This window comes from Pleurodeles waltl, chromosome 9 (genome assembly GCF_031143425.1).
Source record: "Pleurodeles waltl isolate 20211129_DDA chromosome 9, aPleWal1.hap1.20221129, whole genome shotgun sequence".
NCBI lineage: Eukaryota > Metazoa > Chordata > Amphibia > Caudata > Salamandridae > Pleurodeles > Pleurodeles waltl.
In genome coordinates this window covers 547149391-547177124 of record NC_090448.1, presented here as the reverse complement: position 1 = coordinate 547177124, position 27734 = coordinate 547149391, and the positions used below count along the sequence as shown (strand labels likewise).

At 46.4% G+C, this 27734-nt stretch overlaps 1 protein-coding gene across 1 annotated transcript in view; it reads right to left on the bottom strand.

Moving 5' to 3' along the window:
* Positions 1-27734, bottom strand: part of LOC138259621 (zinc finger protein 436-like) — a 154401-nt gene that overhangs the window by 43887 nt on the left and 82780 nt on the right. The window contains exon 5 of the mRNA XM_069207471.1: positions 13120-13221. Coding sequence (XP_069063572.1) covers positions 13120-13221 — 102 coding nt within the window. The remainder of the gene's footprint in view (positions 1-13119; positions 13222-27734) is intronic.

Here is a 27734-nt window from a genome sequence, read left to right as displayed (position 1 = left end):
CTTTTCCCTGTTCAGCGGTGCTTTGGCATGGCGGTCTGTGCCCTGTTCAGCGGTGCTTAACTTTGCAGTTTCTGACCTGTTCAGCGGTGCTTTGCCCTGTTCAGCGGTCTTCACCATGGCGGTCTTTTCCCTGTTCAGCGGTGCTTTGCCATGGCGGTCTGTGCCCTGTTCAGCGGTGCTTGACTTTGCAGTTTCTGACCTGTTCCGCGGTGCTTTGCCCTGTTCAGCGGTCTTCACCATGGCGGTCTTTTCCCTGTTCAGCGGTGCTTTGTCATGGCGGTCTGTGCCCTGTTCAGCGGTGCTTGACTTTGCAGTTTCTGACCTGTTCAGCAGTGCTTTACTTTGCAGTTTCTGACCTGGGCATTGGTTGTGGCATGACGGTCCCTCATTGCCCAGTGGGGCTGTGGCTGCCGGGGCCCTCCAGGGCACTGACGCTGGCTGTGGTCTCCGGACCAGTGACGACAGTGCTGCCCTCCTGGGCACTGACTCTGGCGGTGGTCTCCGGACCAGTGGCGATTGTGCTGCCATCCTGGGCACTGACTCTGGCGGTGGTCTCCGGACCAGTGACGGTTGTGCTGCCCTCCTGGGCACTGACTCTGGCGGTGGTCTCCGGACCAGTGACGACTGTGCTGCCCTCCTGGGCACTGACTCTGGCGGTGGTCTCCGGACCAGTGACGACAGTGCTGGCGGTGGCGTCCCGGCCGCCGGGGAGGATGGCACCCTTGTCCACCATGCTGCTCTTCCCAGACTGTGCAGACTTCTTCTGGCCCTTCACCACCTTTGGAGGAGTCACAGCTGACTCGGCACTCCCCCTGGGACCCTTGTGAGCAGTTTTGTCGCCAGGAGTCTTCACCCTGTGCCGTCTGCCACTTTCCAATTTTAGGTGCTTTACAGGGGGTGGACTGGCAGTGCTTTGGCTCCGTGTCACACTGGCTGCCCTGATGGCCGGTGCACTCCACACACCTTGAACACGCACCACTGGTACTGGACTTTTTTTGGCTGAGGTGCTACTACGGGACCTATGAATTGGAGGAGTGGGGGTGGTGGCAAAGAGGTCAACGTTGATGAGGAAGAGTTGCTGACGAAGACTGGGATGGGTAGCTGGAGGGGGTCTGGGAGTGGAGGAAGAGGAGGTGGTTGTAGGAGGTGTATCTTTAGGTGATTTGGGTGCAGGTGCAGGTACTGGAGGCTGTCGTGAGGTGGATGGATGTTGGGTGTGTGGGTGCCCGCGTTTGTGTACTTTGAGAGGGGGCATCACAGACACACTGGGAGTGGACACAGGGAACGTGTAAATGGTAGTGGGGGTGGTGAGTGCAGGTGAGCGGGGTGTGGTGCTGGGTGTTCTGGTGCGACTCCTAGTGCCTGTAGATGTAGTGCATGCAGGTGAGAGTGTAGACGACACTAGGAGGGAGGAGGGAGACGACGAGGATGGGGACACAGTGGAGGCAGTGGATGTTGTTGTGTCTGTATGTGGGTGATGCTTGTTTGAGTGCCTGTGGGTTGTGTGGTGCTTATGTTTGCCTGAGCTACTTTTGTGTGTTGAGGTGTATGCATGCTTGTCTGATGGTGTGCCTGGGATAGGCTGGGGTACAGGGGACTGGGTCTGGGTGGAGGGAGTTGGAGGGGGGAGGCTAGACACAGGGACAATGGCTGCCATCAATGCTGAGGCCAGACATTGCAGGGTTCGATGAAGGGCAGCCTGACCAGAATGAATGCCCTCCAGGAATGCATTACCGTGTTGCAACTCCCTTTCTACACCCTGGATGGCATTCACAGTGGTAGACTTCCCAACAGTGAGTGACCTGAGGAGGTCAATGGCCTCCTCACTGAGGGCAGCAGGGGTGACAGGGGCTGAGGTGCCAGGGGCGAAGGTGATGCCCACAATCCTGGGTGAGCGGGCACGGAGCGGAGGCTGAGGGGCTGCTGAGAGGGTGGTGCTGGTAGGGGGGTGGCGGCTGTACCTGTAGAAGTGGGGGGCACAGATGGTGCCACCACCACAAGGGAGCTCCCATCGGCGGACGAGTCCGTGTCGCTGTTTGGTGATCCGGTGACCGACGTGAAGCTCCCCTCGCCCTCCGTCCCACTGGTGTATACAGTGTCTGTGGCCCTCCATGGCCATGTGGGAAGCAGCTCCATCGTGCTCCGGTGCCACTGTACCTCCGCCTGATGACGCTGATGCACACAAGAACAGGGAGAGCACAAAAAGGGGGGGGGGGGGCGACAGAAGAAAAACAGGTGAGTGCATGGCTTACCGCTACCGTTGGCGGACAACACAGACACAGCAGCCCCCTGCACTATGCTGTGCTCTTGGCCTCTACAGATGCAATTCCTGGGATCTGCCCTACATGGCTATGGTGGTCATCTGCACACATAGATGACACAGGGGCATGTATACCTGTACTTGGCACTCTACAGAGGTGGGGTGGAGTGCCACATGGCCTGCATTACGGAGGGGCCTAGCCTACGGAACTCGCCCTGGCCTAGGGAAACCCATAGCCCTCCTCCCCCTCCCAGACCCCTCCACTGCGCGCAAAGTCCGCAGAATGAGAGTGTACTCACCCCCTTGTGTCTGCTGTGATGCCCTCAAGCGCCCCTCCAACTCAGGGTAGGCCACCGCCAGGATCCGGAACATCAGGGGGGTCATGGTTCAACGGGCACCCCTCCCACGTTGGGAGGCCATCCCCAGCTGAGCCTTCGCCGTCTTCTTGCTCCAGCGGCGAATGTCCTCCCATCTTTTCCGGCAGTGGGTGCCCCGTCTCTGGTGGACCCCCAGGGTCCGGACGTCCTTGGCGATGGCACGCCAAATGTCCTTCTTCTGGTGGGCGCTGACCTACATGACATGTACAGGGGAAGAAGAGAAGTCATTAACAACAGCACTGTCGAAGTGGGTGGCCCCCATCCCTACCCTTGCCATGTGGCACATGCATTCACAGTCCTTCATGTTCCCTGACCTCTGCCCCCTTCCTACTGACATCCAGCCCTCTCCACCCAGGCATAGCCCATACAATGTGCTCCCTGTGTACTTACCTGTTGGTCTGGAGGACTGTAGAGTAGCGTGTACTGGGGGAGGACCCCGTCCACGAGCTTCTCCAACTCCTGAGCAGTGAAGGCAGGGGCCCTTTCCCCAGACGCAGCAGCCATTGTCCCTTCCAGACCGAGGTCACAACAGCACTTGCAGTGTAGGTCCTCTCCTGTCGAAGATCAGGTATCGAGTGATTGAACAGATAGAAAATGGCGGTCACGTCCGCGGCAGTGACGTCCGCGGCAGTGCGTCCTCTGCGGTGCGTCTCATCACCGCCAGCACACTTCATCATTGGCTCCTGGGACCCATAGGGGCCAATGTTAACCAATGCAGCACTGCGCCACGGTCTACGACCGCCTACCGCGACGGTGTACAACGACAGCGCAGATACCTCACATCCCATTGTCCCAGTTTAGAGGTCAGGCAGCCGCCATTTCAGGGGCCCACATGGCTTCATTTACTACTGCGTCACACATACCTAGGCCTACACTCAACACACATACAGGAAGAGTTTTGGATTTGGTGTCGTGTTCTGTGTAGCTGTGGGTACATACCTGGGAATTTGTTGACTCTGTGGTCGCTGTTGTCCTTCCTAGGCACCGTCAGCTGGGACATGTGAGGAGATGGCGGAATCCTCCGGTGTACCGACCGCTGGTGGACCTGTTGACAATGGAGGAGCGACATTTAATCATCACCTACAGGTTTGACCATGCCACAATCCAGGAACTGTGTACCCAGTTGGAGCCAGACCTGATCTCACCAATCCGCTATCGCACAGGAATCCCCCCTGAAGTGCAGGTGCTATCAGTGCTCCATTTCCTTGCAAGTGGGTCTTTTCAGACAACAGTGGCCATGGCATCAGGGATGTCCCAGCCTATGTTTTCCAACGTATTGTCCAGAGTGTTGTCTGCCCTGCTGAAACACGTAAGGAGCTACATCGTTTTCCCTCAGGTGGAGGATTTGGCTACAGTTAAAGGTGACTTCTATGCCCTGGGACATATCCCCAACATCATAGGTGCTATTGATGGGACACATGTAGCTCTGGTCCCCCCCCAAAGGAGTGAACAGGTGTACAGGAACCGGAAGAGTTATCATTCCATGAATGTACAGATAGTATGTTTGGCAGACCAGTACATCTCCCAGGTAAATGCTATGTTCCCTGGCTCAGTGCATGACGCCTACATCCTGCAGAATAGCAGTATCCCGTATGTGATGGGTCAACTCCAGAGGCAACGGGTGTGGCTATTAGGGGACTCTGGTTACCCCAACCTGTCATGGCTTTTGACCCCAGTGAGGAATCCCAGGACCAGGGCAGAGGACCGCTACAATGAGGCCCACGGGCGGACTAGGGGGGTGATTGAACGCACCTTCGGCCTCCTGAAGGCCAGGTTCAGGTGCCTCCATATGACAGGTGGTTCCCTATTCTACTCACCAAAAAAGGTGTGCCAGATCATCATCGCCTGCTCGATGCTTCACAATCTTGCTTTGTGACGCCAGGTGCCTTTTCTGCAGGAGGATGGTCCAGATGGCGGTGTTGTGGCAGCTGTGGAGCCTGTGGACAGTGATGAGGAAGAAGCTGAGGAAGAAGACATAGACAACAGGGAGTCAGTCATACAGCAATATTTCCAGTGACACACAGGTGAGAACATTTTTTTTCACTATTACATTCTTTTTCACACTTCTACCTCTATCCTGTCTGTCATTTAGTAGAAGTATTTGGTAACTGAGTTGTACCTTTCCATTACGGTTTCACAGGTGTGGTTACCAACGTGTGTCATCTGCTTGCATCCTTCATGGACTTGTGATGTATGACATAGGTATGTTGGCATTACAATAGAAAACGCTTTTTGACACTGTCATTGATAATACAAATTTACCAAATCACAGACTGACTCCAGATTGTTTAGTGCTTCAAGGGTGTTTATTTAAGTGCTCATAAATGGAGGGGGGTTGTAAAATGGTGATGTGGGATGGTGGAGGAATGTCCATGGCAGAGTCCAGTCTATTAGTCGCACAGGTGCTATGCCCATATGGGCATAGGAAGTGGAGCTGGGGCAGTTCCAATCTGGACAGGGTAACAAAGTGGGACAGTGGGAGGACAATCAGGGTGGTCTCAATTCCTGGCGGGGGTCTTGCCATCTTGCTCTGTCCTGTTCCTGGATCTCAGGGACCGCTTGTGAGGTGGTTCTCCGTCTGCAGGGGGTGGGGTGCTGCTGTGGTGGTCCTGTGGCGGGGCGTCCTGTCCACTAGCGCCGGCGGAGGTGGTGGGCAGTTCATCATCCATTCTAGTGTCAGGGGCCCCTTGGAGTGCCACAGTGTCCCTCATGGTCTTTTGTATATCCTTCAGCACCCCTACGATGGTGCCCAGGGTAGAGCTGATGGTTCTGAGCTCCTCCCTGAACCCCAAATACTGCTCCTCCTGCATGCGCTGGGTCTCCTGAAACTTGGCCAGGACCGTCGCCATTGTCTCCTGGGAGTGGTGGTATGCTCCCATGATGGAGGAGAGGGCCTCGTGGAGGGTGGGTTCCCTTGGCCTGTCTGCCCCCTGTCGCACAGCAGCCCTCCCAGTTCCCCTGTGTTCCTGTGCCTCCGTCCCCTGGACCGTGTGCCCACTACCACTGCCCCCAGGTCCCTGTTGTTGTTGGGGTGGTGGGTTATCCTGGGTTCCCTGTAGTGGTGGACACACAGCTGATTGACGTGTCCTGGGTATGGAGGTATGGGCCCGCTGGGTGGGTGCTGTGCTGGTGTTACCAGAGGGTGGAAGGTCAGTGTTGGGCTGTGCCTGTGCGAGGGTAACCGACTGTCCCGAGGCCCACGATGGTCCGGGCTGGTCATCTGGATCCACTTGGCCAGAGCTGCTGTCGTCACTGTGGGCCTCTTCTGTGGGTGGAGTGGAGATGTCTGGACCCTCCTGTGTGGTGACGTTCCGTAGTGGTCCTGCAGGGGTATAAGAGCATGATTATTGCATGTGTGTGTGTGTCATGGTGTGCAATGGGTGGGTGAGCGTGTACCCCAGTGCAAGCATTCCTGTGTGGGGGTTTGTGTCATGATGGTTAGGGGGTTGTTATGGGTATGTGCAGTGAGCATGCTTTAGTGATGGGTGACCATGCTTAGTTGTGTCATGCAGGGCTTGGTGTTGGGATGTGTGGTTTGTGTTATTAGTACATTAGTGAGGAGTTGGAGTGATAGGGGAGGGGTGAGGGTGAGGGTGTGTGATAGCATGCAGGTAGGGTGGGGATATGATAGTTAAGATTTGACTTACCAGTGTCCATTCCTCCACCGACTCCTCCGAGGCCCTCTGGATTCATGATGGTCAAGACTTGCTCCTCCCATGTTGTTAGTTGTGGGGGAGGAGGTGGGGGTCCGCCGCCAGTCTGCTGTACCGCGATGTTGTGCCTGGAGACCACAGAACGCACCTTCCCCCGTAGGTCGTTCCACCTCTTCCTGATGTCCTCCCGATTTCTTGGATGCTGTCCCACAGTGTTGACCCTGTCCACGATTCTGCGCCATAGCTCCATCTTCCTGGCTATGGAGGTGTGCTGCACCTGTGAGCCAAATAGCTGTGGCTCTACCCGGAGGATTTCCTACACCATGACTCTGAGCTCCTCCTCGGAAAACCTGGGGTGTCTTTGGCGTGACATGGGGTGATGTGGGTGATGTGTGGGGTGGTGTATGTGTTGATGTGTGTGGTGCTGTGTAGTGGTGTGTGGTGTTTTGTGCGTGGACTGTTGTATGGGAGATGGTGTTGTGTGCCTCTGTGTGGTGGGGTTCTCAATTGCTGTGCTCTCTGTCTCTCGGCTTCCTCAAACTTTCTGGTCGTTGGGGTTTGTGGGTGATGTGGCTGTGTGTTTTATATTGTGTTGGGTGTGTGGGAGTGGTGTTTGTATGTGTATCAGGTGTGTGTATTTTGAATTGTCCAATGTGGCGGTGTTTTGGAGATGTGTGTGTATTTTGAGCACGGCGGTGTGTACTGCCAATGGAATACTGCAGTTGAAAGACCGCCGCGTGGATTCGTGTGTCGTGATAGCATGGGCGTGTTTCTGTTGGCGTGAGGGTGGAGGATTTGTTTTAGCCAGTTTATCACTGACCTTTGGGGTGGCGGAGTTGTGTGGGTGTCTGTATTTCGGCGGATACCGAGATGTGTGTTATAATAGCTGTGGCGGAATTCCGCGGGCGCGGCGGTGTATTGGCGGTCTTCTGCACGGCGGTAAGCGGCTTTTACCGCCAATGTTGTAATGACCCCCATAGTGTTGAAGTACAGTTATGGTTACAAAATAAAACCTAAAAACTATTGTAGTTCACCAGTCATGGTTTGCGAAACAACCATAACTAACGATCCATCATATACTACCTGTGATATCTATGCATATCACATCACTCATAGCATGTTCAATGATGATTGTTGACATCACTTATAACATCATAAAATTATTCCCCATTGGCATTCACCACTGGGTTATTATACTTAAGATTGTGTTTCCATAGGAAGTGCATTTTTGTGTTGCTAATAACTTTTGAACCATTTGATAAATCTCTATAAAACTTTCCAAAAAAGTGCTACTTCTTTAAAGTTTGCGCATCAAAGGTTTTAGGGGCCGAGAAAAAGGAGGGGTTCCAAAATGCATTTTCCCCATTCATTTTTCCATAAGAACCTTAGACACAGCTACAGCTCAAAGCGCTGAACAGATTTACCCAAACTGGCAGAAAGCTAGATCTTGGTCCAGAAAGAGTACTTTCCATAATTTGGTGTAAACCCATTCAATAGTTTTTAGCAATTCATGCTCAAAAACTTTGTATATTTTGCGCCACAGACAATCCGCAGAGTGGACATCTCCTGCTGAGATCTGATTGGCTGCTACCACATCAACCAAGAAGCTAAAAGAACACAGGGGGCTGGGTAGGTATCTGACAGACCCCAAGAATGTATTCCTTTAGCCCTGTTTACAGTTTACAGACTAAAGCCTTTCACTTTTTAGTAAACCACTACAGCCTATAGCAATATGGTGACGAGCTCCATTTTTCGAAGTGGGAGAACTTATCCTGCTACACCTATATACATGGTGCCAGAACTCAGCTACCAAAACCAAGACTTGTTGCACTTTTTGAACCACATTAGAATGACACACTGTAATTCCACATTCTTCACATATAACCTACCTCCACCTCACAGAATAGGTTATGCCTCGTAAAGGGTTACAATACCTGCACATGGAGTTTCATCTTGAAAGTGTTGTGTTTTCACGTATTATGACATGCCTCCAGCTGGTATAAGAGTTAAATTACAGTGCCTTTGTGCATTTTAATCCTGTTTTTAGCTCTTTATCTCAGTAGTACACATATTAAACTTGCAGGCATGGCGAGATTTCTGGTTCATTAAACCAATAAGTCTGGCAAAGTGCTATGTGCAAACTGTGATTTTTATTACTTTTTATTCTAGTTTCAGACTTCATTTTGCATGTTTTTATGCGTTCCTAACAGAGTGTTCCATATAAGTTTCCCTGGGTTAATGTGTTGTTTCGCCTTTTTGAGATGTAGCACTTGTATAGCGAAGTCAAGTACTGAGGACGAGAAAGATGGAAAATCATTTTTGAGTCAGCTTTGTAAAGGTCATTGTCACTACTTTAGTAGGCCAACTTGCATCCTACTTACAGTTTGTGAAGGGATTCCAATGTGTGTTGTTAGCCAAAGTGTGAGGTTTGTAAGGGCTTCTTCGTAAAAATGCGTTGTGGGATCTATATAAGCCACACCAAAATGTCTTGGTTTGGTAGGTTAGTCTGGGTGGCAGCTGAGCTAGGGCCCAAATTCCGCAGCTATTCAGACTGTAAAAAAAAAGGACTGATTTTCCTGTGTGAAATTTCAGGTTACAGTTTCTATCATTATTTGTCTCAAATGCTAGGCCTAACCATAAAAGTGGGGTGCCATTTTTATAGGAGGCATGAGGGAACACATAATTGTAGAACATTTTTATTACCTACTGTATTTCTATGAATTGAGGCTCCCAATTTGAAACCAATGCTCAAGAACAAGGCATTTTGTGAAAAGCCCTCTGAATCACAATAGTATGGTAACCACAAATTTAGAGGTGTACAAATATCTACTGTTCCTAAACTTAATATTTTGTCTACATTTAAGAAATGCATAGGTTTCCGTCATACCAACTGTAAGAAATCTGGTTACTGGTTGAGAGGGTGGAAGATCCACTCAGGCAACAACCACAGTCTTTGTCAGGTGAACCACAAAAGTCACTAAATTAACCTGTGCTTAAACCTCTGCAAGCTTGGAACAAAGGCAGTCAGGCTTAACAGAGAGGCGACGTGTAGTAGAGTATTAATGCAGCAGATAAACAGTAATAAAGTGAAAACACAAATAGAGTAGATTTTAATGAATAAAATTACACCAAACTTCAATCACTAGAACCAGAGTTATGAATTTTCGAGCAAAATAGCACATAAAGGGTAAAAGCGCCAAGCAGGTTGTCTGGTCGTGCAAGACATGGGCAAAGTCAAAAGTTAATGCTGACCACGATGGATTGCGTGTCAGATAAACAAGGTGGATTGGGCTCAGTCTCGACTTACCTTCAGACTTGGAAGAAATTTTGAAGAAATGTTCTTGAGAAGAAAGAGTTCAGTGGGCAAAGCAGCTGGCAGTGTCCGTAGAGGAGGTGCTGTTGTCTGGGAGCCGCAGGACAAGGTTGCAGTGAAGATTTATACCTTCAGACTTTGTCACTTTTTGGGAAGATGAAAATCTCCAGAGGGATGAAGTTGCAGGCTGTAGCCCACAACAGTGCCACAAAGCCTGATACCTTTGCCGAGAGGTCTCACTGAACAGTATTTGCTGCTGCAGAGAAGGACATTACAGGATCTATGGTGAAGTCTGACTGACTGGCAATGCTGCTTGGCTAAATTGGCTGGCAGCTAGGTCCCGATCTTTGTCAGTTCTCATGTGGTGACTTTTTTTAAGTCACAGGTTTTTGGAAAAGTAGCACAAATTCCACAATCAAGGGTACAGCACCTGGGGTGCACCGATTGGTGTATTAGGAGTCACTCCAACAGAGGCCAGATGCATGGTGCAAGGCCCCAGGAGCTTGTTAGGTCCCTCTAGTCAATTCTGTTGGCCCTGGGTTCGAGGAGATGGCCGGGTTCTCCTCCAAGCAGCAGGGCAGGCCTTATAGCAGCAGGGCAGACTTTGAGTATCAGGCAGTGCTTCGGAAGTCTTTAACAGATCCAGGAGTGTACTGATAAGTTGCTGTAGGGGTCCAATATTTAAACCTGGTGCCAGCCTTCGAAGTAGTGGGTATTTCTGAGGCACCCTCACATTTGGTCCTGTAAAATTCTCTGCTTTCCCTGTCAAGGATCCAAGAAGTCTGGAGTGACCAAAGGCCAAGTTCCTTTGTATGTGCTTGAGGCAAGCCCTTTTGAAATGTGAGTGGGGCAGGGAAGAGCTCTGCTCCCAGCAATCCAGGCAGGATGGCCCATCTTGCCTCCAACCAGTCCCTTTTATCTCATTGTTTGGCAGGAATATACAACTGCAGTGCTACTCAGTGCCACTCACGATCATAAGAGACAGGATACTGGCAGAGGCACAAGAATTGTTAGGCAGGAAAATGCTAACTTTCTAAAAGTGGGATTTTCAGAATTGTGACTTAAAACCACCTTCACAATTAAAGAGGATTTTAAATTAAAATTCAATACATTTCTGCCTGTTCCAATCAAAGGTTTGCATGTATTGCATATAAAAAGGTAGCCTATTGTTAATCTAATGGAGAGGTAGGCCTTACAATAGTGAAAAATACATTTAGGAGTTTTTCACTACCAGGACATGTAAAACACTAACCCATATGTCCTTCTTTTGAAATACAATGCAGCCTTTTATATAGTCCTTTTTGGTATACCTTAAGGGGTGATTTATATAAATTAAAAAGGAGTGTTTAGGCCAGGCAAAAGGTTTATTTTCCGTGGTCGAATTGGCAGTTTAAAACTGCAATACAGGCTGTAATGTTAGACATGAGACATGTTTTAAAGTGCTACGTTAGTGGGTGGTATAATCTGAGTTGCAGGCCCACTAGTAGCATTTCATTTACAGGCCCTGAGTACATATAGTACCATATGCTATGGACTTACAAGTAAATTAAATGCACCAATCAGGTGTAGGACACTTTTATCATGTTTTAGGGAGATAGCACAAGCACATTAGTACTGGTTAGCAGTGGTAAAGTGCACACAGTGGTAAAGTAAAAATGAAATTCAGAAAACAGGAAGGGTGAAGGCAAAACGTCTGGGGGAAGACCACACAAAGGATGTCAGGTCTAACACTCATTTTTCATTCATTACATTTTACCATATGAATTATTAGTTTCTTTGGGAAAACCTTGAGGGATTTATTAGTGACTCTTTGCTGAATTTAGGATTACCCATGGGTTTCACACCTGTTTCAATCACTAACTACAAGCAGGTTAAAATCATAAAGATTACGAGAAAAGGACAACCTCTTGAAAAACTACAAAAACGTGTACAAAAGTGTTTTTTAAATAACTCTGCATGTTTCTGAAAGCAGGGAAGTTGGTGATCCCAGCACAGCAAAACCTTTCTTTAATGCCATTTTTATATATATGAATACACATTCTTTTTTGCAAAGCGCCTTCTTTCCATGTTTCTCAAAAAAATTAACAGTTAGCTATATTTTGTCGATTTCCTCTGTCCCTTCAGGGGGAATATACAAACCTGTATACATTTAAAATCCCCAGAATGTTGGAAAAAACAATGCAAAATTTGCGTGGATACCTTTTGTGGAAAGCTGTATGAATGTTTAAGAGGTAACCACTCCAAATGCCCCAAAAAAGGGGTAACACTTGGGGAAGGGGTGAGAATAGCACCATTAAAGTTAAGTAGGAAATTCTGGAAAATTAATACATTTGGTGGTCCGAATTGGATCTGGAATTAAATGATGAATTTCATATTTGTATATCTATTATAATATCGTTGAGATGAGTTTGAATCCATGATATCTTCCATACATTTGTAATAAACAAAATGTGAAGAAGTGAATCTTTAAACATATGATTGATTAAATTCAGATTAGTATCTCCACCATCCTCCTTTGAACATATATATTCATAAAGCAACAATAGCATTCCACTACATAAAATGGGTTTATGGTATTATAATGAACATGAATGTGTTAATAAGATGAGATCAACAAAAACAACATATTCTACAACTCTAGTTGTGCTTCATTGAGATTTACTTCAATTATGACAAACAGGAGATCGTAGCAAGATGCCAAGAGTGCAAACTTTGTATTATTCAATAAAGAAATACTATTGAGCTCATTAGAATCATACTTCTCTAGATGCAAATAGGTATTATAGCAGCTTTTAGGTCCACACCAGAAAAGAAAATATCAGTTTATGGATGGAATGGCAGAGACAGCACTGATTGGGTTAGAAAGTTGTGGACAGAGCACTTCTGAATACAGACACACTCTGTAAATATATATACACCATCATATCTTCATACACAATTTGCTGAGTTTTAGGGTGAAACAATGTATCAAATATTTTTTCAATTATTTGCCATGTAGTTTTATACCTTATACATAGAGGTACATGGATTCATTATTTTTTTGCCAAGAATATTGCAATTCAATAAATCATGATAGAAAGACTGACCTAGATCTGTGCATCTAGTAGTGTGATCAAGTGATGGTAAACATGGACAGTGGGCCTTATCATGTCAAGCTAGCATCGAGACAACATTTGCTGAAGCAGAGCTTTCTACTAAGTATCCTTACCAAGGGTCATACAACAGTGGAAAACGTTAAAGGAAGATGTTAGTTCATATATACATTTTTCAAAAATGCAATCAGTAATTTACTTGAAAATTTCATGCAGTAGCTGTTGAACAGGTTTGTAACTCATCTCCGAAAATGTGCTGAAGTGACCAACACCAGAAGTGCAACCACCCACAAGAATCTGTGATCATCTTATAAATTTTAACTCCTTAAGTGTTAATTATCAACTAAGGAGCAGATGCTATTTTCTCAACAGTCTCTCGCAATCTACTATGAGTTAAAGGTATTCAGGAATGTTAGCAACGTACCCAATATGTGGTCTTCTCTGACCTTCTCACCAAGATTATCAATGAGGACTGAGTCTGGTTCTTCTTTATGCAAACACACATCAGTTTTAGAGAGTGAAATTCCTGCAAAATAAAGTAAAAACAAGTAGACATTTCGACATAAATATTTGAGATTTTCATCCAGAAGAAAATAATTTTATATACACATTCACAGTAATAATATGTTGTAACCTTACTGGTTTAGCTATATTACTTTCTGAAGGGCAGGGTTCTCCTCAGGGCACTTAAGTGTCCTCTCTTTGAGCAGCGGCAGAGTCAAAAGTCCTTTTGTTGGTGACAGAGTCTTCTCTGTGCCTCTTCTCGGATTCAAAGTCAGAATTGAGGTTCTGGTGCCAGGGGAGCCCCTTAAATCCTAGTTTAGGGGTATTAAGGTTAGGGCATTAAGGGTGTAAGGGACAGTGGTCAATGGGCTACTGGTCCCTGTGGCTAGTCCATCTGTTCGGTGACAACTTCCTGTAGGAGTATGTCACTTTTCTACCCCGAATCCTCTCACTTCAAGGTTTGCCAATATAGCAGAACCTTTCCTCAGGCGTACAGACCTCCTAGCCCACCGTAAAGGTTTGGCTAACCTCTGGGGGTTGTATGCCTCCTGAATAGCTCATTTTATTGCCGGTCAGCCTGGACAGGGCAGTGAGGGACTCTATCTGCACTTGGTGTTGGCAGAGTTACACTCAAGCAGACAAGCTGCTCAGGCAGGCTGACATGGCAGCTTTTCAGGCTTTGCTTTTACAAGGGTCACCCAGCGTGGCACAATTAGTGCTGCAGCCCTGGTTACCCCTTTACCATCCCTGCCCTGGGTACGACTGGTACCATTTACTAGCGCCTTACAGAATAGGTAAAGTCCTTGGGTTTAAAAAATCGTAGTACAATTTAAGGGAGAGAGCACTGGCACTGAGGTATGATTAGTAAGCCTCAGTGCACTTTCAGATAAAAAATGACAGCATCAAGCAGCAAAAAGTGGTGGTGACCATCCAAAAGGGGTATTTACAACAGTATTTGTGTACAGTGAAGTACCGTAAAGTGGGGTAGCATACAGTAGAATAGCTTTCAGTGGAGTACCGTACAGTGGAGTGAAAAGAGTGGAGTGGCATAGGGTGGACTAGAGTAGATTGGAATGGTGTACAATGGAGTGGCGTAGAGTGGAATAGGGTACAGTGGATTAGCATAGAGGGAGTTGCACACATTGAAGTGGTGTAGCGTAGAGTCGCAGAAACTGTTATAAATTTGAGAGGCATCTCACACAGTAGAGCGAAATTCTGGGTCATACAGTGTTGGAAACTGTCATAGAGTGGAGTTGAGTATTCCACAATAGAGTCTACGTGCAAAGAGTTGAGTGCAAATTTGGACAGTGGAGTGTGCGGGGTAAGAGTGAAGTAGAGTCTAGTAGAATGGCATAGAGGTACTAGAGTTTTGTAGAGTGGAGCTATGTAGAGTGGAGGAGCGTAGAGTGGAGTAGCGTAGTCAAGTGGCCCTAAGTAGAATAGCCTAGAGTAGAGTAGCGTAGACTGGAGTGGCGTACAGTTCAATAGTGTATAGTGTACACGCAGACATTGGAGTGGTGTAAAGTGTAATAGCTTATAGTGGTGTAGCGTACAGTGGAGTAGCGTATAGTGAAGTGGTGTATTATGGGGTGGCGTATAGTGTAATAGCATTCAGTGAGAGGGGTACAGTGGAATACCATACAGTAGAGAGCCAAAGACTGAAGTTGCATACAGTGTAATAGCGTAGAAAGGACTGGCATAGAGTGGAATAGCGATGAATGGAGCATAGAGGGGTGGCATAGAGTAGAATGGCGTAGAGTGGAATAACGTACAGAAAATTAGAGTAGAGTGGAGTGGCATAGAGTGGAGTGGTGTAGACTGGATTAGATTACAGCGGAGTGTGGTAGAGTGAAGTAACATATTGTGGAGTGGAGTACAATGGTGTAGTGTTGAGTGGTGTAGAGCTGAGTTGCGTCCAATGGACTAGCGTAGAATGGAGTGGCGTAGAGTGCAGTGGTGTACACTGTAGTGGCATAGAGTGAAGTAGTGTATAGTGGAGTGGCATAAAGTAGAATAGCGTGGAGTGAATTAGCGTACATAGCAGTGGTGTACAGTGAACTGGTGTGGACTTCAGTGGCGTACACTGGAATGAGGTAGTGTGTAATAGCATACAGTAGAGTGGCGTCCAATAGAATAACGTAGAATGGAGTGGAGTTGCATACACTAGAGTGGAGTAGAGTGGAGTAGCATACAGTGGAGTGGCATACAGTGGAATTGGGTAGAGTGGAGTAGCATATACTAGAGTATCATATAGCGGAGTGGCATACAGTATACAAAGTCCCACTTGGCCTGTATTTCTTCCTATATGCTTAAACAATGCTATCTGTTCTGATCCCACAGTGAGCAATAATTCCATAAACACATTCATTTATAAAACTTAATTTATTTACTAATTTTTTAACACAATTTGATCCATTACCACCATTAACTTCAATACTCAAATACCTTGCATGTTTCACAGAATCTTTCCATAAATTGCTACTATAAACACTTTACAAACAGAATATTAAACATATTACATACTAAAAAGAGAAAAGAACAGCAGAAATAAATCAATAGAAAATCAAATACACCCACAATCCACTCACTCCTACAGTAAAGTAAATAAATTAAGTTTCATAAATAAATTTTTGTTCAATGGGGGATCAGAACCAAAAGCATGTGTTTAAGCATAAAGGAAGAAATACAGGTCAAAAGGGACTATGTACACCATTAGTTTCATATTTTTCCCCCTTCTCCCAGACATATAATAATAGAAGTACGGGGGACCTTCTCTTTCAGGTGAAATACAGTGGCATGGTCTACACTGAAAAGGCATAGAGTGGAGTTGAATACAGTGTGATAGAGTTGAGTGGACTGGCGACAGTGGAGTTGTGTACAGTGGAATAGCAGAGAGTTGAGTGTTGCACAGTGGGGTGGCATACAGCGGCATGGGGTGTGGTGTAATAGCATACAGTGGAGTGGTGCACATTGGAGTGGGGCCCAATCAAATAGCGTAGAATGAAGTACCTTAGAGTAGAGTGCCTACACTGGAGTGGTGTAGAGTGAAGTAGCATACAGTGGAGTGTTGTAGAGTGGAGTGGCATAGAGTGGAACAGAGTAGAATGGAGTGCCATACAGTAGAATGGCGTAGAGTGGAATAGCGTATAGTGGAGTAGTGTCCAGTGGAGTGGCGTACAGTGGAGTGACATAGTCAGAAGTAGCGTTCAGTGGAAATGTGTACAGTGTAATTGCATAGACTGGAGTGGTGCAGAGTGGAGTCTTCTATAGTGGAGTGGAGTGGTGTAGTGTGGAATAGCGTACAGTGCAGTGGGATGGCATACGGATGTACGTGAACTTTATCAGCAATGTGGATTATGGTGTGCGGAGTAATGCAAAACAGCAAATTACGCTGCCTTATGTTACTCCTGATTTAGCAATTAACGCAGGGCCACACATGGTGGCCTTGCATTCTTTTGTAAATCTGGCCTTAGTATAGCATTGCCCATGGGATACCATGAGTAACTCAAAGCTCCTGTAATCCAGTAATACAGCTAGGCAATAGTTAAATTTTGGGCCATAGTATACTTCAATAACTTTGCAGTATACTGGAGTACATGGCAATGACCAGCCAGTATATAATAGGGTAAGGGCTGTTTTTAGAGAATGAAAAGGCAGCCATATCGTTTTTACTATACTTTGGTTGTGCTCAGTATTAGTGACTTAGATATAGGTAAGTAGTAGACCCTACACATTACCACTTTCCACGAAAGTACCGCAGTGACAGATATTACTAAGTTCAAATGCCTTATAACTTAAAAAATACTTACCCTACTTAACTACAGTATCCAAAAAGCATCATCTGTACACCGTAATGTATAATCTTGACAAATTTCATGTAAATCCGTTCAGTCATTTTCAAGCTACATCGAATACAACAGTCTATAAAGAATGCATTTGTGTAAAAATGCATTGTGGGACCCCTTCCTTTTATCTCTGCTCTCCCTTAAGGATTAACCACAAAATTTACATGATCTCAAAATGTAGAAAACGCTAAAGGTATGGAATGTTTTTTGGTGATTCGCCAACCCTGGACAAACCAAACTGCTCATCCACACTACCACAGAGAGCATTAGGTTATCTGCTTTTCACCTCTGCATACCAAAGTGGGGTTGCTTGTTCTCTCTGCACAGTGCACATCATTTTCAAACACTATATAGAGACCCAGCCTCCTGCGGTCTTTCAGTTGTTCATGTAGTAAATCTAAAACTTTTCACATACAATCTAGTTTATTTTTTGGGCTTCCTTGCTATTTTTAGTGGAATTGTGCTACAAGATATCATTAAGTTGAAAAACATTATACCTTAAGAAAATACTTACACTACTTACATGCAATACCCCCAGGAATCATCTCTGCACCTTAATATCTAATGCTACCAAATTTCAGCCAAATCCACCTGGTCATTTCTGCGCTACAGTAAATACAAAAGTCCATCAACAATACATTGGATTTCAAGCCCATTTTGGGACCCCCCCCACTTTTTTAATTTGCCTACCTTTGACCAAATGCTGCAAAACGCTCAGTACTCTGACACAGAAACAGAAACAGCAGGCTAGCAAAGTTCTGGTCACTCTAATTATAACTACAGAGTGGCTACTGTCACTCTGTAATATACAGATATATATATATATATATATACACACACACACACACAAAAACAAAACAAATGTTATAGGGACTTTATAGCTAAGCTCAAATGTTTTACATACAACACCGGTTTTGGCGTTCCTGCTGCCCTCCGCTTTCTCCTTCTCACTGCTTTCTCTTTCAGCAAAATTCTAAGGTTTTTTGTATTCTACTTCTAACTATAACCTCCCTGTAACCTTTTTTAGTGAATTTCTAAAGTTTTTAATTCTATTTCCTAACTCTAACATCCCTGTAACCTCTGTTTTTTTCAATGAGTTTCAACGTTGTTTTTTTATTCTTTGTCCTAACTATAACGTCCCTATAACCTTTGGTTTCTGAGTTAACTGCTAAGGTTTTTTTAATTGTCTTTCCTAACTATAACGTTCCTGTAACCCTAGATTTTTTAGGGAATTTTTAAAGGTTTTTTATTCTATATCCTAACTACAACATCCCTGTAACCTTTGTGTTTTTCAGTGAATTTCTATATTTTTTTAATGCACCGACAGGGTTGACCACATGGCCTGGTCACGACCAAGCTCAGTGTGCATCCAACCCCTGTGCGTGCATCCAACCACATCCTGCACAATCTTTAAGGAAAAAGCAACGAGAAGGCACACAAAAAATAGGGGTGTTCTGCATGCCTGCTGCTTGCCTTTTGCTCGTTCTCCATCCTCCTTTCTTCTTTCCCCACCCCCTTGATTTTTTATGTGCCTGCTCCTTTCCCTCCTTCTCACTGCTTTCTCCCTGCTCTCAGCCCCATTTTCTGCATGCCTACCGTTTGCCTTTCCCTCAGTCTCACTGCTTTCTTCTTGCTCTCAACCCCAATTTCTGTGATCCTGCTCCTTTACTTGCCCTCCTTCTCACTGCTTTCTTCTTGCTTTCAGCACTGTATTGGGCTGCCTGCTGCTTGCCCTTTCTCTCGTACTTTTTGCTTACTCCTTGCTTCCCCAACCCGGTTTTGTGTATGCCTGCTCGTTGACTTTCCCTTCTACTTATTCCATCGTCCTTGCGCTCGGCCCGGTTTTGGCCGTATGTCCTGCCTACCTCTCCCTCCTTCTCCTTGCTTTCTTTTTGTTCTCAGCCCAGTTTTGTGTGTGCCTGCTGTCCTCTTTTCTCTCCTTCTCACTGCTTACTCCTTGCACTCAGACCGGTTTTGTCCGTTCCTGCTGCCCGCCTCTTTCTCCTTCTCATTGCTTTCTCCTTGTGCTCAGCCTGGTTCTGTGTGCCTGCTGCCTGCCCCTCCATGCTTCTCGCTGCATTCTCCTTGTACTCAGCCCAGTTGTGTGTGTGCCTGCTGTCCTCCTTTCCCTTCTACTCACTGCTTTCTCCTTGCACTCAGCCTGGTTTTCTGAATCCCTACCGCTCTCTCATTCTCACTGCTTTCTCCTTTCACTCAGCCTGGTTATGTGTGCCTGCTGCCTGCCTCTCCCTCCTTCTCACTGCTTTCTCCTGGTGTTCAGCCCAGTTTTGTTTAGTCCTCCTGCCTGCCTCTCCCTCCATACTGCTTTCTCCTTGTGCTCATCTTGATTTTGTGCGTGCCTGCTTCTGGCCTCCCCTCCTTTTCACTGCTTTCTCCTTGCGCTCAGCCCAGTTTTGTGCATGCCTGCTGCCTGCCTCACTTCCCTCTAACTGATTTCTAATTGTGCTCAGCCTGGTTTTGTGCATGCCTGCTCCTTCAGTTTCCCTCATTCTCACTGCCTTCTCCTTGTCCTCAGCCAGGTTGTGAGTGTGCCTGCTGCTTGCCTTTCCCTCCTTCTCAATGCTTTCTCCTTGAGGTCAGCCTCATTTTGTGCAGGCCTGCTCCCTGACTTTCCCTCCTTCTCACAGCTTTATCCTTGCGCTCAGCCCAGTTTTGTGCGTGTCTGCTGCCTGCCTCTCCCTCCTCAATGCTTTCTCCTTGCCTGTAGCCAGGTTTCCTGTGTTTATGCTGCCCTCCTTTCCCTCTTTCTCACTGCTTTCTCCTTGCTCTCATCCCTGCTTTCTGCGTGCCTGCTCCTTGACTTTCCTTGCAATGTTTGATTTTTTATTACATTTCTAAGGTTTTTTTCTTTTTCTATTTCCTAACTATAACGTCTCTGTGACCTTTGTTTTTTTCTCAGAGAATTTCTAACGTATAAAGTCCCAGTAACCTTTGGTTACTTTAGCGAATTTCTAAGGTTTTTTATAAATTCTATTTTCTACCTATAACGTCCCTCTGACCTTTGTTTTTTTCAGTGAATTTCAAAGGTCTTTTTAATTCCATTTCCTAACCATAACCTCCCTGTAACCTTTGATTTTTCATTTAATTGCTAAAGTTGTTTTAAAAAAAATCTGTTTCCTAACTATGTGTCTCTGTGACCTATTTTTTTTTGCGTAAATTTCTACGTTTTTTTTTAAATTCTATATACTAGCTATACTTTCCTGTAACCTTTGAATATTTTCAGTGAATTTTGAAGTTTTTTTTTAATACACCAAGAGGGTTGACCGCAGGATCTGGCCTGTGGCCAGGCGGTTCAGCCACCATTCAGTATGCAGTCAACCCCTTTGTGTGATTCCAACCACATGGCGTGCATAGCTTTCAAGGGAAAAGTAAGTAGAAAGCACACAAAAAACATTGGTGTTGTGTGTGGTTCATTCTCATGGCTTTCTCCTTGCTCTCAACCACATTTTGCAATGCCTGCCCTTTGACGTTCCCTCTTTCTCACTGCTTTCTTCTTGCTTTCAGCACGGTATTGTGCTGCCTGTGGCTTGCCTTTTTCTCGTTCTCTTTGTTTTTTCCTTGCTCCCCCAACCTGGTTTTGTGTGTGCCTGCTCATTGACTTTTCCTTCTACTTACCGTTTTCACCTTGTGCTCAGGTTTTTTCTGTATATCTTGCTTGCCTTTCCATCCTTCTCATTGCTCTCTCTTTGCACTCATCCCAGTGTTGTGCATGCCTACTGCCCTCCTATCTTACTTCTCACTGCTTTTTCCTTGCGCTCAGCCTGGTTTTGTGCGTCGCTGCTGCCTGCCTCTATCTCCTACATGCTTTTTAGCTGGGGGGGTTCCCCAAAGGGACCCCCAGCACCAGAGCTACGGGGTCAGCGTGTTCGTAACCTGCCCCCCTTTTGTATTTTTTATTCTTTGTTTCTGGGGCTCACCTTCAGCCGAGTCCCAAGATGGCTGACAACACTTCAATGGCTTCTTTGTTGAAGTGAGGTCAACCAATCACATCTCAGCACGAGATCGGGAGGAGTCGCAAATCCTTCACATCCACAGATATACAAATTTGGAATTTCCTTAATTTCTGTAAAACTACTGAACGGATTGACACCAAAACAAAAAAAGATCGCTTCCTGGACCAGGACCTACCTCTCTGGCAAAGTTGGTGTAATTCCATCCAGTAGTTTTGGCATTATCGCTGTTCAATTTTTCCTATGGAAAAATAAATGGAGAAAAGTGTTTTGTGACCCCCATTTTGCTCGGCCACCCTTGGACGGATCACCCTGAAACGTTCCAAACAGCAGCTGATGTGGCTGGCAATTTTTTTGGAAAGTTTCGTAAAGATTCATTAAGCAGCGCCAAAGGTATAGGCAAGTAAAAAAACACGTTTTAAATAGAAACTAGGTCCGAACTTTAACTACGTAGTGGCGACCGCCAGTAGGTAATATATATATACCTACTGGTGGTCGTCAGTAGGTAGTTATAGTTAGGATATGGCACATGTATATGAAAGAACAATATTTATTTTGAGTCTCTATATGAGTACTATATGCACTTTAAAAAGGCTTAATTTGTGTGTAGTAAGTTTATACGTTCTAAATGTAACACACAAATATAGCATAATACAACACTCTTTCTTCTCTACCCATTAAGTGTGTATGTAAATAAGGAAATGAAAATGGCACCTCTGTTTTGTGAGCAAGGCTGCGGAGACAGCTGAAATGCGTCAATAGCCGGTAGCACATATGGTTGGAATGAAGCAATATTGCAAGCAGCCTGCTGTGTCGGTGTCCATGATGGGAGTGTGCGAGGAGTAGGAATGAGACGCAGCAGAGAGCGCTGTCTCTGTGGTGAGCCAACAAACCCATTAGTGTTAGGAGCATGGCAGCGGTCAGCAAAGCGGTCGCAAGTAGGTAGTTACAGCTACAACCTATTCCATAGAAAAAGCGTTTTTTGACTTGCCTATATCGTTAATGCAGTTTGATGAATCTTCACAAAATTATCCAAAAAAAATGTGTGAAGCTGGGTCTTGTTGTGCATTGAAAGTTTTGGGCAGATCCATCAAGCGGGGTCTGAAAAAAGGGGCGGGGTCAAAAATGTGTGTTCCCAATGTTAATTCCCATAAACATAATGACATCAAATTTGGCAAACAGGTAGCTTTTGGTTCGCAGAACGCCCTTTTTTTATTTGGTGTAAATCTGATCCATAGTTTTCAAGATATTAAAGGGAAAGAAATGTATTTATCTAGGGCGGCAGATCCAAGAAGATCTGCTGAGATCTGACTGGCTGCCAATACTTCAACAGCAGGCATGAACAAAACCGGGCCTAGCAGCTGGCATGCACAAGACTAGGCTGGCAGTAAACAGAAAGCAATGAGGAGGGAGAGACAGGCAGCAGGCACAGACAAAACCAAGCTGAGCGCAAGGAGAATGCACTGAAAATGATGGAAAGGAGGGCAGGAGGCACACACAAAAATGGGCTGAGAGCAAGCAGTAAGAAGGAGGGAGAGACAGGCAGCAGGCACCCATAAAACCGGGCTGAGCGCAAAGAGAAAGCAGTGAGAAGGAGGGAGAGGCAGGCAGCTGGCACGCACAAAACCGGACTGAACACAAGGAGACAGCAGTAAGAAGGGGACAGAGGGAGGCAGAGGGAGGCAGCAGTCATCTACAAAACTGGGCTGAGCGCACGGAGAAAGCAGTGAGAAGGAGGGAGGGGCAGACCTGCACAAAACCCAGCTGAGCGCAAGAGAAAAAGCAGTGAGGGAGAGGGCAAGGAGAACAGCAGGCACGCACAAAACTGGGCTGAGCGCAAGGAGAAAGCAGTGAGAAGGAGGGACAGGCAGTCAGCAGGCACACACAAAACCAGACTGAATTCAAGGAGACAGCAGTAAGAAGGGGACAGAGGGAGGCAGCAGGCATGTACAAAACTGGCCTGAGCGCTCAGAGAAAGCAGTGAGAAGGTGGGAGGGGCAGACATGCACAAAACCCAGCTGAGTGCAAGAGAAAAAGCAGTGAGAAAGAGGGAAAGGAGGACAGCGGGCACACACAAAACAGGGCTGAGTGCAAGGAGAAAGCAGTGAGAAAGAGGGAGAGGCAGGCAGCAGGCATGCGCAAAACAGGACTGAATTCAAGGAGACAGAAGTGAGAAGTGGGAGAGGCAGGCATGTACAAAACCGGGCTGAGCGCACGGAGAAAGCAGTGAGAAAGAGAGAAAAGAGGACAGCAGGCCCCCACAAATCCAGGCTGAGTGCTTGGAGAAAGCAGTGAGAAGGAGGAAGAGGCGGGAAGCAGTCATGCCCAAAACCAGGCTGAGAGCAACGAGAAAGCAGTGAGAAGGAGGGAAAGGCAGGCAGCAGGCCCTCAGAAAACTGGGCTGAGCACAAGGAGAAAGCAGTGAGAAGGAGAGAGAAGCAGGTAGCAGGAACGCACAAACAGGGCTGAGCACAAAAAGAAAGCAGTGAGAGGGAGAGAAAGGAGGGCAGGAGGCACGCACAAAACTGGGGTGATCGCATGGAGAAAGAAGTGCGAAGGCGGAAAAGGAGGGCAGCACGCATGCACAAAACTGGCCTGAGCGTTAGGAGAAAGCAGTGAGGAGGGAAAGGCAGACATCAAGCGTGCACAAAACCGGACTGAAGGCAAGAGAAAAGCAGAGAGAAGGGGGGAAAGCCAGGTGCGCACAAAACTTGACTGAGCTCGGAAAAAAGCAAAGAGAAGGAGGAAAAGTCAAGGAGCAGGCACACACAAAACTGGGCTGACTGCAAGAGAAATCAGTGAGAAGGAGGAAGAGGAGGTAGCAGGCATGCACAAAACCGGGATGAGCGCACGGAGAAAGCAGTGAGAAAGAGGGAAAAGAGGACAGCAGGGCCCACAAATCCAGGCTGAGTGCATGTAGAAAGCAGTGAGAAGGAGGAAGAGGCGGGCAGCAGTCATGCCCAAAACCAGGCTGAGAGCAAGGAGAAAGCAGTGAGAAGGAAGGAAAGGCAGACAGCAGGCCCTCAGAAAACTGGGCTGAGCACAAGGAGAAAGCAGTGAGAAGGAGAGAGAAGCAGGCAGCAGGAACGCACAAACAGGACTGAGCGCAAAAAGAAAGCAGTGAGAGGGAGGGAAAGGAGGGCAGGAGGCACGCACAAAACTGGGGGGATCGCATGGAGAAAGAAGTGAGAAGGAGGAAAGGAGGGCAGCACGCATGCACAAAACTGGCCTGAGCGCTAGGAGAAAGCAGTGAGGAGGGAAAGGCAGACAGCAAGCGCGCACAAAACCGGACTGAAGGCAAGAGAAAAGCAGAGGGAAGGGGGGAAGCCAGGTGCGCACAAAACTAGACTTGGCACAGGAAAAAAGCAAAGAGAAGGAGGAAAAGTCAAAGAGCAGGCACACACAAAACTGGTCTGACTGCAAGGAGACATCATTGAGAAGGAGGAAGAGAAGGCAGGAGGCATGCACAAAACCAGGCTGAGCACAAGGAGAAAGTGGTGAGCAGTAGGAAAAGGCAGGCAGAAGGAACACACAAAACCGGGCTGAGCGCAAGGAGAAAACAGTGAGAAGGAGGGAAAGGCAGACAGGAGGCACAGAAAAAACCAGGCTGAGCACAAGGAGAAAGCAGTGAGTAGAAGGGAAAGACTAAGAGCAGGCATGCACAAAACCGGGTGGATAGAGCAAAGAGAACGCAAAGAGAACGAGAGAAAGGCAAGCAATAGGCAATACAAAATGGTGCTGAAAGCAAGAAGAAATCAGTGACAAGGAGGGAAAGTCAAGGAGCAGGCATGTACAATGTGGGGCTGAGAGCAAGGAGAAAGCAGTGAAAAAGATGGAAAGGCAAGCAGCAGGCACGCAGAAAATGGGGCAAGAGCAAGGACAAAGCAGTGAGACGAAGCGAAAGCAAGCGGCAGGCAGCTCAAAACGAGTCTAGGAGCAAGGAGAAAAGCTGTGAGAAAGAGGGAAAGTCAAGGAGCAGGCACGCAAAAATCCAAGTGGGAGGATAAAGCAGTGAGAAAGATTGAAAGGCAAGCAGCAGGTACGCACATCTCCCCTGTTTTTTGTGTGCCTCCTCCTTGCTTTTCCATCAAACGCTGTGCACACGTTGGCCTTTCACACAGGGGTAGGATGCACGCCAAAGGTTGCCTGTGGGGCTTGACCGCAGCCAGCCCTCACTGTGTCACATACAACACATTAACTGTTGGGTAGGTCTGTAACTCATCTTGGAAAATTTGCTGAAGTGACCAACACCAGAAGTGCAACCACCCACAGCATCTGTGATCACCTTATTCATTTTAACCCATTACTGTTGTTCGAAAATAATCAACTACAGAGCACATGCTTTTTTCTCAATAGTCTCTCGCAATCTAATATGAGTTATAGGTTTTCAGGAATGTTAGCAACTTGCCCAAGATGTGATCTGTGCTGCCTTTTCTGACTTTCTCACCAAGATTATCAATTAGGATTGAGTCTGGTTCTTCTTTATGCAAACAAACATCAGTTTTAGAGAGTGAAATTCCTGTTGAACAGAGTTAAAACAAGTAGACATTTCAAGACAAATATTTGTGATTTTATCCAGAAGAAAATAGTTTTATATACTCATCCACAGTGATAGTATGTTGTAACCTGAGCAGTCTAGCTATATTACTTTCTGAAAGGAAGTGTTAATTTCCGACAGAGAGGATCACTGCTTTCCTCTATATTAAGGAATGCGTGGGCGTGTATGTATGTATGTGAGTGCTAAGAGGTCAGTGAACCTCAAACTGGAAGTTCTAACCATCATCAGGTCTAAAATATTAAGTTGCGGTGATTTGATAACAGATGTTGTCACTCCTTCTAGCACTGCATATCACAGAATTGCTCAACCATCTCCACTTCCTTGACCAAGCCACTGTAACCAGGTTGTTCTGGGTCTGGTTTTGATTCATACAACTCTTAATGGAACAGAGAGAGATCCTCTATGCCTACTTTACTGGTTCCGACCATTTGATGCAGGTCTGACTAAGGCCTAAAATAAAGTGTCACCTTTACAAGTACTGTTTCAAAGGATAAACCACTGAAACACCTTAACAAAGGAGATGTGCTGGATGCCTTTCCTCGTCGGTTGTTATTGTTTCTGGCAAAAGAGCTATGCAACAAGTACCTTATTGTCTGAAGGACTGAGATGAATTCACTGAGCTGAAACAACTGTTATATTGTGCAATATCTGCCACCGCCACAGGATTAGGAATATAGAAACATGGAATGTTTGTTTTTAAGCAGCAAAAATCAAGTTCAAGCAAGATGCACTTGATCCTTATTACATATCCCAAAACATCAGGTGCTGCACCATCCTGAGTCTCTGGTTGGCTCCCAACAGCTGCCACTGTCTCAGCATATAAACTGTCTCTCTGGGCCAGGCAAATGTGTTTATTTTGACTTCCAGCTGAAATGTCCAGCTAGAGAAGGACTGTATCAGAGACCGGAACATTGGCTGTCATACCCTCACAAGGTGGTACCTGATGGTGAAGAAACCTGTGCTGCTGAGATCTGTCAAAAGCACAGAGGTAGGCACCACTATATTTTGAGAACCCATCTTTCAGCTTAAAGAACTGAGGAACAGATTCTGTTTTGCTGCCTCGAGAATTACACTTGAGGAGTAAAAAGCTGCTGAGACTGGAAGTCTTTGCCACTGCCCAATCTGACCACAACATTTGTTAGTGGCAGAGACTCTAACCTACAGCTGCAATAAGTGCAAAGAAAAAGAGTAAAATATCAACAGGAAAAACTCCTTTCGCAGAACGGCTTGCCTGATGTGCTCTTCCTCTCACCTGAGACTGCGAAGTAGGACTTTGTTGCAACCCATGAGTGATTCTTCATGTGCCAATCTTGAAGACCGCAAAGCCCATATCACAATTCCTAGGGCTTGGACATTCATTTGCTACTCAGATCAGTTGTGTGCCTTATTATGAAGGGTCATGCTGGTGTCAGGAGAGCCCCAACACCATCACACCAGCCACAATCTCTCTTCATGCTAAACACCACAGAATTGGAATTCTGGCGGTAAGCATCTGAAGCACATGCGGCCATCCAAGGACTAGAATCACATCTGCACATCCACTGGAAACTAATACATTGCCTGCAGAGATGTCTTGTGTTATCCCATGCAAACCATTCCATGAACCTTCACAACACCACTGTATTCCCCTGCACTACATTCTTAGCTATTTGTGAATGCTACATAGGCTCCAGTATGTGTGGAGTATCGTAGAGAGAAGTTGGGTGGTGTGTTGCGAAGTGTCATACGGTGTAGTACAGTGGCACAGAGTGCATGGGCATAGAGGGGAGAAGAGTGCCAAGGAGGGGCATAGAGTGTAGTACAATGTTGTAGAGTAGGGTTGCATATAGTGTATACAGACAGTGGAGCAGCGTAGGATGGAGTAGAGTACAGTGGTGTAGAGGGGGATAAGGTGTAGTAGAGTATAGTGGAGTGGAGTACACTGGAGTGGGGTAGTGTAGAGTAAGGTGTCATTGAGTGAAGTGATGTGTTGTAGACTATAATGGTGTGGAGTGCAGTAGAGCGGAGTGGCGTAACATACAGTTGTGTAAAGTATCACAAACTGGGGTACTGTATTGTACAGTAGAGTATAGTTATAAAGTGGTAATAGGTAAGGACATTTATCTTTTGTCATATATTTTTATATAAGTGTACAGCCAGGTACTGAAGTAGTTTCACAAAA